At 27.8% G+C, this 13,535-nt stretch overlaps 1 protein-coding gene across 1 annotated transcript in view; it reads right to left on the bottom strand.

Moving 5' to 3' along the window:
* LOC100207009 (COP9 signalosome complex subunit 3) overlaps positions 1–13,535 on the bottom strand; it is a 52,767-nt gene that overhangs the window by 18,915 nt on the left and 20,317 nt on the right. Inside the window, exons 5-6 of the mRNA XM_065804544.1 lie at positions 11,369–11,443; positions 1,893–1,997 (exon numbers count right to left, since the gene is read on the bottom strand). Coding sequence (XP_065660616.1) covers positions 1,893–1,997; positions 11,369–11,443 — 180 coding nt within the window. The remainder of the gene's footprint in view (positions 1–1,892; positions 1,998–11,368; positions 11,444–13,535) is intronic.

Below are 13,535 nucleotides of genomic sequence, written 5' to 3'. Positions count from 1 at the left end.
TCTTCAACCCAGCATGCTGAGCAAAAAACATTCTCACATTCAAAAATAGTTATTAATCAGCAATTCATAATAGCGTGAATTGATTTTAGCAGCACATAATCAGCATTAATTGAGTTAATAATCAGCAGTTCATAACCAGCATGAAGCAGCCATTCTGACTGGAGAATCATAAATGTATAAAAACAATATCAACCTTCCTATAATGCATTCAATAGTTTGAAAACAGATTCAGCAAATTTAAAAGCATGTTGGATATTATTAAGATTGCAACTTTGTAAAGTAGTTTCAATAACTCTGGCTTTTCAAAAAGATTTTCAAAAAGAAAAAAAATACTACATAAATTGAAGCTATAGAACAAAAATATTGTTAAAATATGTGTAACATAAAAAGTAATTTTTTCCAATTTTCTTGAATTAAAATTAAAACTCTTAATAACTCTTTAACAGCTTACCGCCCAGACAATATTCATGTCACAGTCTTGTGATATAATATTTCTTATAATATAATATTATTGAAATAATTTGCTTGTAATGATGAAAAACAAAAGTGTTTTTCATCATTACTACCAAATTATTTCAGTTTATACTTTACAAGTATTTTGTGGTCTTTGAAGCAACTTTTCATCTGTTGAGTCAAAGCAACTCTTGAGAATTTGCAAGATTTACAAACTTGCTCTTTGTAAGACTAGTTTTAATTCAGCCAAATTAAAATTACCACTGATGACTACTGGTTTTGTAAATCAAAGATTTGAAAAAACCCAGTGCCACATGCTTGGCCTTTATTCTATAATATTGGCCTCACATGCTTTGGTTATTATTTGTAAATAACTTTATACTTTGGTATAAAGTTATATACAAATTCACCTATCGTGTTTATTCTCCCAAAGATAAGAATAATATATAAAAAACTTTTCTACTTTTATCTTTTGAATCATCACACCCTTAATGCCATTAAAAAAAAAACAGGTTAATTTACTGTCAGACATCTCAATCACTCCTGCTTTCAGTTGTGAGTTATCTTTAATTTTTTTTTTTTTTTTGTTAATTCACCTCCCCAAGACTCAGAAGGCCACTACAGACGAGGAGGCTTCTTAATTGTGGTTATAACCCTCTCTCAACTCTATAACTCCGAAACACGAACACGAAGTTGAGCAAGGCGCTACCAGGGACGTGGTGGGGATCGAACTCGGAACCTCTCTCTTATAAAGCGAGCGCTTTACCACTACACCACTACCGCATTAATTAATTAACAAACTATTATCTTTAATTAACAAATTTAATACTCATTTTCAGTTATCAACAATTTTTTCAGTTAATCAACAAACTAATATCTCGTTGTGAGTCTAACAACTGTAACAATCATTAACAAAATCAAAAAATTATATATTTTAATCAATATGGATTGTCTTGTTCAACTGCTGACTTGTTGTAACAAATTTAACCATAACAGAAAGGTTCTACCATGAATTAGATGGAAACAGTAAGACATGGGCTATCACTACTGCAACTAGGAGTTTGCAGAAGCAATAAAACTTTAACAAAACTCAGTTGCTTATCACAATAAATAGTGAATATTCCAATATTGATGAATAACAACAGTCTTAATGAGTCTTCTACAATTTTTCCTCTCAAACTTAAAATTCTCATTCACTACTGACCTCACATCGAAGCCAGATATACAACCCCCATTGCAAAGTTAGCATGTGTTAAGGTTGCCTCTTTTTATCATCTCATTGCTGTTGGGTGGTTGGTTAAGGTTGCATCTCTTACTTTTTATATATACTTTATATTCAAACTTATCTAAAGTTGCGTTTTTATTTCTAATATTTAAATTTTATTAATTCTAAATATTTTTACTGCTAGTATATTAACTTGAAAAAAAAAAAAAATTACCGCTTGGAGACAAAACATTGCTTTTTCAAACTGTTTGAGAGCAAGAAATATCATCCCACCATAGTAAAAGTAAAGCAGAAAAGATCTTGCATCAAAACCGCCATCCTAAAAAATTATCAATCAAAACTTTGATAAATTAATAAAAACTAATCTAATATATTTGGTGCACTAATTATAAATTGGTAATTAGTTGCAAATAAATTGACAATGCAAGTGGTATCATAAACCTTATAATCCAAAAACTTTACAAAATAGACCCTGTGTTATCTACTTAAACCCAATATATATTAAGTACTCTAAGAATTTTTATCAAAAAACAAACAAACAAAAAAACATTACAGCACTACTTCTTTTGAAAATCTCTTTTTTAATTTTTATATTTACTGAACAACTTGGTCAGTAGAAAATTGAAATACTAGCTTATTGCAATATTGACAGTGTTTAACTTTTTTTTAAACAAAAAAAACCAATTGGTTATTGGGCAAACTGATTAAACAAATTTGAAAAAGAAATGTTTAAATTTCTATGTTAAAAATTTTTTTTTTTTTTTTGAGAATGGGGTCAATTTGTGTTCTGTAAAGTATTTTTCAATAAAGTTTTTCATTAAGTGTAACAGAAAACAATTGTTTGAAAATTAAATGATAAACCAATTATTAAAGACAAACAAAAAAATGAGTAAATTACATAATAAGTTTGTTATCATAGATCATAAAATAAAAAAAAAAAACAAGGTAGTGAAACTAATATAAAAACTTTTCAAAATTTTAACATTCTTATATATTACCAATCATTTACATTTATTAACCATACATAAGTAAAAAAAGGGTTGAAAAAAAACCAATTTTTCTGAAGAAAAAAAACAAAAACCATATTTAAAAAAAAAAACCAAAAAAAAATTGTTTTTTGGTAACTCCTTTTTTTTCTTTTTCTTTTAAATAAGCCGTGTTTAATTTGGTTTGGTTGTAACAAGTAGGCATATGAAAAACAAGATAAAAGCCTGGTTTAATTAACTTGTTTCATTAAAAAAAGCATAAGGAATTTCACTAGAATAAATTATATCTTCTATCAGTGTTACTGATATGCATCATCGACATCATTTTTTAATGTTCTGTAGATAAAATCAAGCTTTGATACTTTATATATACTATATATAAATATATATATATATATATATATATATATATATATATATATATATATATATATATATATATATATATATATATATATATATATATATATATATATATTTTAAACATCTTTGCTTCCAACAAGGCTGCAAGCAGCCACTAATTAAAGTTGGAAGTTACTGAAAGAGAAAAGATGAAGATTGTCGAGCAAGATTACGATTGACGGACGACTTAAAGGATTGCAATTTATATGAATCAGGAAAGCAAGATGAAGGAAGCAAATTCCAAAGATCTGATGTTCGAGGAAAAAAACTAGACGAATTAGCGATTTTGGATCACTTAGGAATAGTCACAGAAAAAGGATGACACTTAATTGAATGACAAGTAACACGAGAATGAATTTTAGTAGATGGCACAAGAGACGCTAGCTCTATAGAGCAGTGCCCATTATAGTATTTGTAGAAAAGAGAAAGAGAAGCAACATTACGACGATGTGATAATGGTTGGAGGTTGGCTGCAAGAGCAGGTCCAACTATGTTTAAAATGCGTTTTTGCACATTGTCTAAAAGAGAAAGGGCATCATTAGAAGATCCACCCCAGATATGGCAACAGTATTCCATACAAGGCCGAATTTGAGACTTATAGAGATAGAGAATAGAATCCGAAGTAAGAAAGTGACGAGCTCGATAAAGAGATGCAACCTTAGCAGATGCTAATTTTGCAACTGATTTGATATATGGTTTCGAAGAAAGATTGGAAGTAAGAGTTAATCCTAGAAGATGAAGAGTAGGTGACTCATCGAGTACATCACCGTTCATAAATATAGGAAGATCTAAATTATTGCGATAACGATTGGCTGAAAAAAATTCAGTTTTATCTGAATTAAAGTTCACCAGCCACTGTGAGCCATGCTGTAGCAGAAGTGAGATACTTTTCAAGCTCAAATGCCCCCTCCAAGCAATCAGAGGGTGATCATTTTCTTATCACAACAAGAATAAATGGTAGTATCATCAGCAAACAATGCCACCTTAGATGTCAGAATATCTGGAAGATCGTTGATGTAAATTAAAAAGAGTATAGGGCCAAGGATAGAACCTTGAGGAACCCCTGAAGTTACAGAATAAGAAGAGTGTTGTCCATCAAGGACAACTTTTATGCTACGATTGGAAAGGAAGGATTCAGTAATCTTAAAGATGTTGCTGGATACACCATAAGAAAAAAGCTTATGGAGAAGACCAGCATGCCAAACTTTATCAAAAGCTTTTGAATTGTCTAGAGCGATGGCCTTAACCTCTCCACCTTCATCTAATGCACAACTAATGCACAATAAAACCTATCAGTTATTACTGTTAGCAAATCAGCTGTAAAACGAGAAGATCGAAATCCATATTGATGGTCAGAAAGTAAGTTATTAGATTAAAGATGAGAAATTAAGTGTTTGTTAATTAAAGATTCAAAAACCTTGCTTATGATAGGAAGAAGACTAATGGGATGGTAGTTAGACGAATCAGATCGCTCTCCAGAATTTTTGAAAATAGGGATAAGAGATGCCGCTTTCCAGCAGGCTGGAAAACAAGACTCTGATAAGCACTTAATGAATAGTTTTGAGAGTATAGATGACAGCTCCGGAGAACACTTCTGCAAGATAATAAAAGGTATGATGTCCGGGCCACAAGCTGTAGAAGAGTCTAGGCAGGAAATCACTTAAGATACAGATGCTGGAGTGATATGAATGTCAAGCAATGGATCAACATGTTTGTTGGCAATATCAGGTAGAACGCAACTAGTGGAATCAAGAGATGATATTGATGAAAAGTTTTTAGCAAACAATTCGGCTTTGTCTTTAGGTGAGATCACTAAGTCTGAACCATACAAGAGAGGTGGAATTATAGATTTGCCCTTATTATTGATATTATTAAAGATTCTCCAGAAGTCACGAGAGCCTAATTTTTGAGATGAGATACAAGATTTCATGTTCTGAGAATAGCGGGTTTTGGCGTTAGACAAAACCTTTTTACAATTGTTTCTAGCAGTAATAAACAGATGTCTGTTTTCTGGAGAATTGTTTTGCTGATAAAAATGGAAGTAACGGTTTCGATTGGCAATCGCAGCAGCACAGTGTGAGGAAAACCATGGAGGAGAGTGAGGCTTGACCTGGAATCATCAAGAGGGAATAAAAGATTCTTGAAAATGATAAATTGCTTTTAAAGATTATATGCTATAGAAGATATTTATTTAAATTGTGGAAAGATATTATATAGTTAAAAAGTATATTTTTTACGATGAGTATAAATGTTTTTAAAACAGTTTGAACAATTAATTTTATAAACAACAACGACAACGATTTTTTTAATAAACTTTTCGATGAATCCATAAATATAATAGCCGAAAGCATAACAAAGTTTTTTTTTTTTTGTTATACTATGTAACCTTTCTAATAAATTTTTTTTTACACTTAAATGCTTTTTAATAAAGTTTTAAATTGTTTAAAAAAGTTTTAAATTGTTAATCACAGAATATTAAATAAAACTTTTATTTACTTCAAAAGTTTTTTTTTTTAATGATGAATTTTTTTTAAACAATTTGTATTCTTAATTTTATAAACAACAACGACAACGAATGCGTTTTAATAAACTTTTTTTCAAAATACTTTTTGATAATTTAATAAAGCTATTTATATATATATCAAGTCAGATCAGGTTATCCTGCTACTGGTAACATGTAACCCAGTACAATCTGCTTCATGTCCTGCTGCCTTGTAGGATACGCCTTTTTAGGCAAAGGCTAGGAGATGCCAACTCTGATTTAAAACACCCCCTGCCTTGGGGCTCTTGGTTGAGTAAAGGCTAGAGACGGTGTCTCGATAAAAATACTAATCTTTGGCAGATGTTAAGAAGCCTCCTAGGCAAAGACTTAAAGGGTAAACAGATTCTATCTGTTGACCAGCCTCGCACCTCTTCTTCATCTATTAGGCTGGCGCAGATGTATTTTTAATACATTGTTTCCAGTTTAGGATGTTGAATGCTGGATTATCTTGACTCAATGCATGGGTTTTGCTTGTGTTTCCTGTTTTTATGACTAGGCAACTCATTCTATTATCTCCTAACGAGGGTACAGCTCTAAAACTCAGTTTTATGGTTCTGAGGCCGGCTGGTAGTCAGGTTTCCCGAACTCTGTGGTAGCTCTCAGAGAGGCTGATTCCATCAACAGCTGAAAAATATCAAAGTATTAACAGTGCCATGTTGCGCATGGATGGTGTCCCTGTTTGTACTTTTGGTGTGCATTGCAGAGGCCACATTTGGAGCCCTTTGTTACGGCTTAGGGTTTATTAGTAGTAATGAGGCAATTGCTTGGGCTATTAAACGGTGTTCTGAGCACTATCTATGCTTTGAGTCAAGTTCTTCTATCTAATTTAAAAATAAATAAAGTACCAAAAACTATAAAACACAAACCATCATCATCACCAAGTTCTCTAAACCTATCATTCACTAGAATTCGTGGTCTTCGAAGTAACTTTTCTTCTGTTGAGTCTTATCTCTTACAAAGTTCACCAGACCTACTTGCTCTTTGTGAGACTAATTTGAGTTTTGAGACGAATGGGTAAATTCTTACGAATGTAAATGCCGAGGCCAAGCATGTGACTATTGGAGTCTTTACAAATTAGAGGAAGATAACCATTAACACTAAGATCACAAGATGAGACAGCCGAACTCAAATTAGTCTCACAAAGAGCAAGTAGGTCTGGTGAACTTTGCAAGTAGGTCTGGCGAACAGGAACACCATCTATGCGCAACATGGCACTGTTAGTACTCTGATATTTTACAGCTGTTGATGGAATCAGCTTCTCTGAAAGCTACCACAGAGTTTGGGAAACCTGACTACCAGCCAGCCTCAGAACCATAAAACTGAGTTTTAGAGCTGTACCCTCATTAGGAGATAATAGAATGAGTTGCCTAGTCATAAAAATAAAAACCCAAGCAAAACCTTTAACATCCTAAACTGGAAACAATGTATTACAAATACATATGCGCCAGCCTACTAGATGAAGAAGGGGTGCAAGGCTGGTCAACGGATAGAATCTGTTTACCTTAAGTCTTTGCCTAGGAGGCCATCTACATGACAGTAGCTGGATGCATTTAACATCTGCCCAAGATGAGTATTTTTATAGAGACACCATCTCTAACCTTTACTCAACCAAGAGCCCCAAGGCAGGGGTGTTTTAAGTTGGAGTTTAAACTTCTCCTAGCTTTTGCTTAAAAAACTGCATCCTAAAAGCCAGCAGGACATGAAGCAGGTTGTACTTGGTTACATGTTACCAGTAACAGGATAACCTGACCTGACATTTTCACCAGTAGCAGGATAACCTGACCTGATGTTAACCTTATGTTGATTCAATTCTAATTTATAATTTGTTTTGTAGGATACTTATGATTTTCTAAAGGTAAAACACAAGTTTTTTATAAAAAAAAAATTGTTTTATGAAATATTTAGGAGCAAAATATAAATTTTATCAATCATGACTCTAGCCATGATTGATAAAATATAGATTTTGCTCCTAAATATAGATAAAATATAGATTTAAAACAATATTTGAATGAGAATCAACGAAAATTAGTTTTGGATTTAGTTAATCAAAAAAAAACTTGCAGAACTATCGAAAAAGAGACTGGAGTTTCACGTTCCACCATTTCAAATATTGTAAAAAAGTTTGAAAGACACTATACTGCAAAGATTTTGAAAGGACGTGGACACAAACAGACATACCACAAAAAGACTACCATCAAAGAAAATCACTTAATTGTTAGATTATTTAAGAAAAATAGATTTGAGTCATCCAGAAAAGTTGCAGAATATATTGAAAATAACACTGGAACCAAAATAACTGATAAAACAATCCAAAATTGTTTACATGAAAATGGGTTTGAAAATTACACACCATGTAAAAAGCCATTTTTGACACAGCAACATAAGAAAAAACTATTATTATTTGCTAAAACTCATGTTAATAAGCCATTTTCATTTTAGAAGAAAATACTGTAGTCAGATGAATCCAAATTTATTTTGGTACATTCTGATGGTAAACAAAATGTTTGGAGAGAAACTGGTGAAGCTTACTGTTTAAGTTGCATGCAAGGAAACATAAAACATGGAGGTGTTAACATAATGGTATTGGCTGTATGTCATGGAATGGTGTTAGAAACCTTGAATTTATTAAAGATACAATAAAATCGGACGTGCACATTGATATTTTGAATAATAATTTGACTTTATCAGCGTGTAAATTGAGATAAAGTAGAAATTTTATATTTCAACATGAAAATGATTTAAAACATGAGTTAAAAAAAACAACAACTTTTACAAAGCAAATTCATAAATATTCTTGAATGGCAGGCAAAAAGTTCAGATATAAATCCTATCAAAAATTTATGGTCGATTTTAGATAAGCAAATAGGTAATCGTGACTTGAAGCGAAAGACAGAATTAGAAACTGCTGTTACAAAGATTTGGGATGAATAAGTTCTGATATAACAAAAAAATTAGTGGAATCTATGCCAAAACATTTAAATTTTTTTTTTTTTTTGTTATTCCCCTCCTCAAGGCCAAGAAGGCCACTACAGATGAGGAGACTACTTAATAGTGGTTATAACCCTCTCTCAACTCTACAACTCCGAAACACGAACCTCAACGAACAAGGCTGCTGTGCAGAGAAACAAGTTGAGCGCGGTACTACCAGGGATGTGGTGGGGATCGAACTCGGAACCTCTCCCTTATGAAGCGAGCGCTTTACCACTACACCACTACCGCATATAAGAAAATGCTATTTTAAAAGCTAAAAGAGGTTACACAAAGTATTAATTCTACCATTAGTTTTCTTAATAAATTATTTATGTTAGGTGTCCCATTATTTTTTTGCAGAAAACTTAGTTGAAAATTGAGCATGCGGTAGTGGTGTAGTGGTAAAGCGCTCGCTTCATAAGCGAGAGGTTCCGAGTTCGATCCCCACCACGCCCCTGGTAGTACCGCGCTCAACTTGTTTCTCCGCGCAGCGGCCTTGTTCGTCAAGGTTCGTGTTTCGGAGTTATAGAGTTGAGAGAGGGTTATAACCACTATTAAGTAACCTCCTCGTCTGTAGTGGCGTTCTTGGCCTTGAAGAGGTGAATAACAAAAAAAAAATATATATATATATATATATATTTATATATATATATATATATATGTATATGTATATGTATATATCTATATATATATCTATATGTATATATATATATATATATATATATATATATATATATATACATATATACATATATATATACATATATATATACATATATATATATATATATATATATATATATATATATATATATATATATATATGTATATATATATATATATATATATATATATATATATATATATAATATCACCATGACCTATTGCCGAATTTAAAAAAAAAAGGCAATGTCAAATAAATAACACTGTAAATTTAATATACATGAGAAATTGATTTTTAGAAGTGTCTTAATGCTTAAAATAGGTGCATTTATATATGAGTATATTATTTATATAAGGTATTTACATGAAAGATATAGTTTTATTAGTAAACATACCACTACTTTGCTTTCTTGCTGTAAATTTAAAGTTGTTTAAATAATATTATTTTGGTTTAAATTTATATTTTTCAAATGGTTTAAACCATGGGTTAAACCATTAGTTTAAACCATTTGGTTTAAACCTATTGAGAAAAAACATTATTTTTATTAATAGTTATAACTTATGTTGTCAAAAAAATCTGTACTAAGTGTTATTCATGGAAAATTAAAAATATCCAAATATAAAATTTAAGAAAAAACTATATTTAATTACAAATAACTTAGAGAGGATTAAAGGAAAAAGAAAGAGGAAAAAGAAATATATATATATATATATATAAATTGAAGTTTTATTAATTTGAGCATTTATTTCTATATATATATATATATATATATATATATATATATATATATATATATATATATATATATATATATATATATATATATATATATATATATATATATATATATATATATATATATATATATATATATATATAAATTGAAGTTTTATTAATTTGAGCATTTATTTCTATATATATATGTATATGTATATATACATATATATATATATATATATATATATATATATATATATATATATATATATATATATATATATATATATATATAAATTGAAGTTTTATTAATTTGAGCATTTATTTCTCTCTCTCTCTCTCTATATCTATATATATATATATATATATGTATATATATATATATATATATATATATATATATATATATATATATGTATATGTATATATACATATATATATATATATATATATATATATATATATATATATATATATATATATATATATATATATATATATATAAATTGAAGTTTTATTAATTTGAGCATTTATTTCTATATATATATATATATATATATATATATATATATATATATATATATATATATATATATATATATATATATATATATATATATATATATATATATATATATGTATATGTATATGTAATATATACCTATATGTATACATATATATATACATATATATATATATATATATATATATATATATATATATATATATATATATATATATATATATATATATATATATATATATATATGTATATATATATATATATATGTATATATACATCTATATATATATATATACATATATATATATATATATATATATATATATATATATATATATATATATATATATATATATATATATATATATATATATATATATATATATATATATATATATATATATATATATATATATATATGTATATATATATATATGTATATATACATATATGTATATATACATATATATATATATACATACATATACATATATATATATATATATGCATTTGTGATTTGATTGTGAACTTAATCAAGTAAACTGCCCAATTAGGTAATTTGAAATACGCCACCATGTTGAAAAATGATTACAATATTTGATAAGCAATCATAAATAGCTTATTTTGACTGCCATAATAATTTATTTTATTAAAATTTTGAAAGAAGAGAAGCAAATAATTTGCAATTACACTTTATTCATGATTAATATAGATGTTTAACACTTGATTTAAATTTGTTGACAACAAAAAATCTAAACTAAATAATTAATAATGCATTAATAATTAGTAAACAAAAAACTTATTAACTTGAACGTAAAATCATCAGGAACATCAATTCAACAAACAGTGTTTGCAGAAAAAGTTTATCAAAATCTATTAAACTTACTTCATTATTTATATCTGTTACATCAACATCCAAAAACTTCAGAGCAGGTTTAAAACATTTAGCAGAAAGGCACAACTAAACCAAAATAAATCATTAATACAATTACACTAAAACATTGTATTTAAAATTTTTTTACTTAAAATAAAAATTAAAAAGTCAAGCTATATCCGTTTTTTGATAGATAACAACTATAATATTTTAGTTGAACCTAAAACATAGGCTTGTTCATAATTTGTATTATGAACAAGCCTATGTTTTAGGTTCATAGGCTTGTTCATAATACAAAGTTTGAACAATAGAAAATTAGGAATTTAAAAATATGATTAGGGGTTTATGAGTCATATTAAAAAAATAGTAATAGCTTTCTTAATGCAAAAATCCCAAAAAAGTTTCTTTAGCATAATAGTTTAGAATAAGTCTTATAAACAGCAGAAATAAATAAAACTAGTTTAAATGCAGAAATAAATAAAACCAGTTTAAGTGGCAATTTACTCTATTTTTTAAAAAAACCTCAAATTACTTTTGCTAATACAAAACATTGATCAAAAAGGGTTTGTTTACAAAATTCAAGTAAACATAACTAGAAAATTTATTTAACGTAACCAGTATTTTATTTTAACTAGTATGACAAAAAGTTTTTGTCAAGATATTAAATCCTATTTTAGTTCACTTTTTTTTATAAAAAATAAATAAACAAAACCTGTTTTTTGTTAAAAAAAAAAAAAAATGTTTAATAGTTAATAGTCAATAAAGTTATTACTAACAAAGTTCAAATAAATTGCACAGTAAAAAATAACAATGAAGCATAAGATATTCTGGTGGTAAAACAGTTTTGAAGACAATAAACAACAATAAAACTTTTAACAGTTATTGTTTCTATAGTTAGAACAGCAATAAGGTTCAAGCTAACACAATTATAGATTTATACACTTGAAAAAACAACAAGTTGATACAACATTAATACAACTTTTATTACAAACCTCTCTTAATTTCGTTACACTACGAAACACAAATCTTGACAAACAAGATTTTTTTGTAAGAATATGAAAAATATGATAAAACAATGCTTTTAATACCTCAAACTATCAATGAACATTAAATGATAAAAATATCAACTATTTCACATAATTATTTCATATTTATTTTTTCAAGAATGCACAAATTGTTTTTTTGTTTTTTTAAGATATCGTTTTGTCATTTTTTTGAAATATAAATATTTTTTCCCCTACAATCAGCAAATCAAATATTTGCATATTTTAGTAAATCCCAAAAAGTATTTGTGGTATAATTAAAAATGAAGTAATATATTTGGTTTTATATTTTTTTAGTGCAACTTGTTTTTACTGACAGTAAAGATGATTTTTAAATAATTGTATCTTTAATATAGTTGTTTTGACTTTTAAAATAGGTAAATTATGTAAAATTTGTAAATTATGTTGTATAATACCAGATTCTTGCCAGGAAATGGATATAACATTAAAAAAAACTTTAAAAAAACTCAATACTATGGTATGTGACATTTCAAAATTTTTAATGCTCATTTCTAGAAACTCCTTTCAGGGTATTATCCTCAAAACAAGCAATTTAAAAGAAACCTTTATCACTTTTTAATGACCTCCCTAATTTACTTCCATTTTCAAACAGTAGATCCGCCCTTGTACTGATTTTGGAATGATTTTTATGTCATTTGTTCTTTTGACATGCTGAAATATGAACCATCAAAATTTATATATACCAAGTTTTTTTTTTCCATAAAGCAGTTATTGAATCTGAGGATAATCAATAAAAAAATATATTAGAACCTGGTGCGTTTGCATTACTATGGCACCCAATAACAGTGCAAATTGTCATTTTAAAGTTTGATTAAAAATTCACAAATCAATAAAAACAAGAAATATATAATTTTTGTGCCCTTTTTTATACAATTTATACCATGCATAAGTTCCAGACCGCTTATTATTAATTAATGCAATAATTTTCATATTTTGGCAATAATTCAAGACAGACTGATTTAAATTGTCAAATCATCATAGAGCGCTTTTATAGAATGATGTGTATTTGGCATTTCTCAATTCGTGTTGTATTTTTAAAGCGTGTCATATTAAACCTGTCTCTTATATAAGTTAAAAAAACCACCGGAAGAACAGTTTCAACATAAAAAACTCAA

Source organism: Hydra vulgaris, chromosome 09, assembly GCF_038396675.1.
Source record: "Hydra vulgaris chromosome 09, alternate assembly HydraT2T_AEP".
NCBI classification, from domain to species: domain Eukaryota; kingdom Metazoa; phylum Cnidaria; class Hydrozoa; order Anthoathecata; family Hydridae; genus Hydra; species Hydra vulgaris.
Note: the sequence above shows the minus strand (reverse complement) of the source record. Positions and strands in the feature narration are given on the sequence as shown.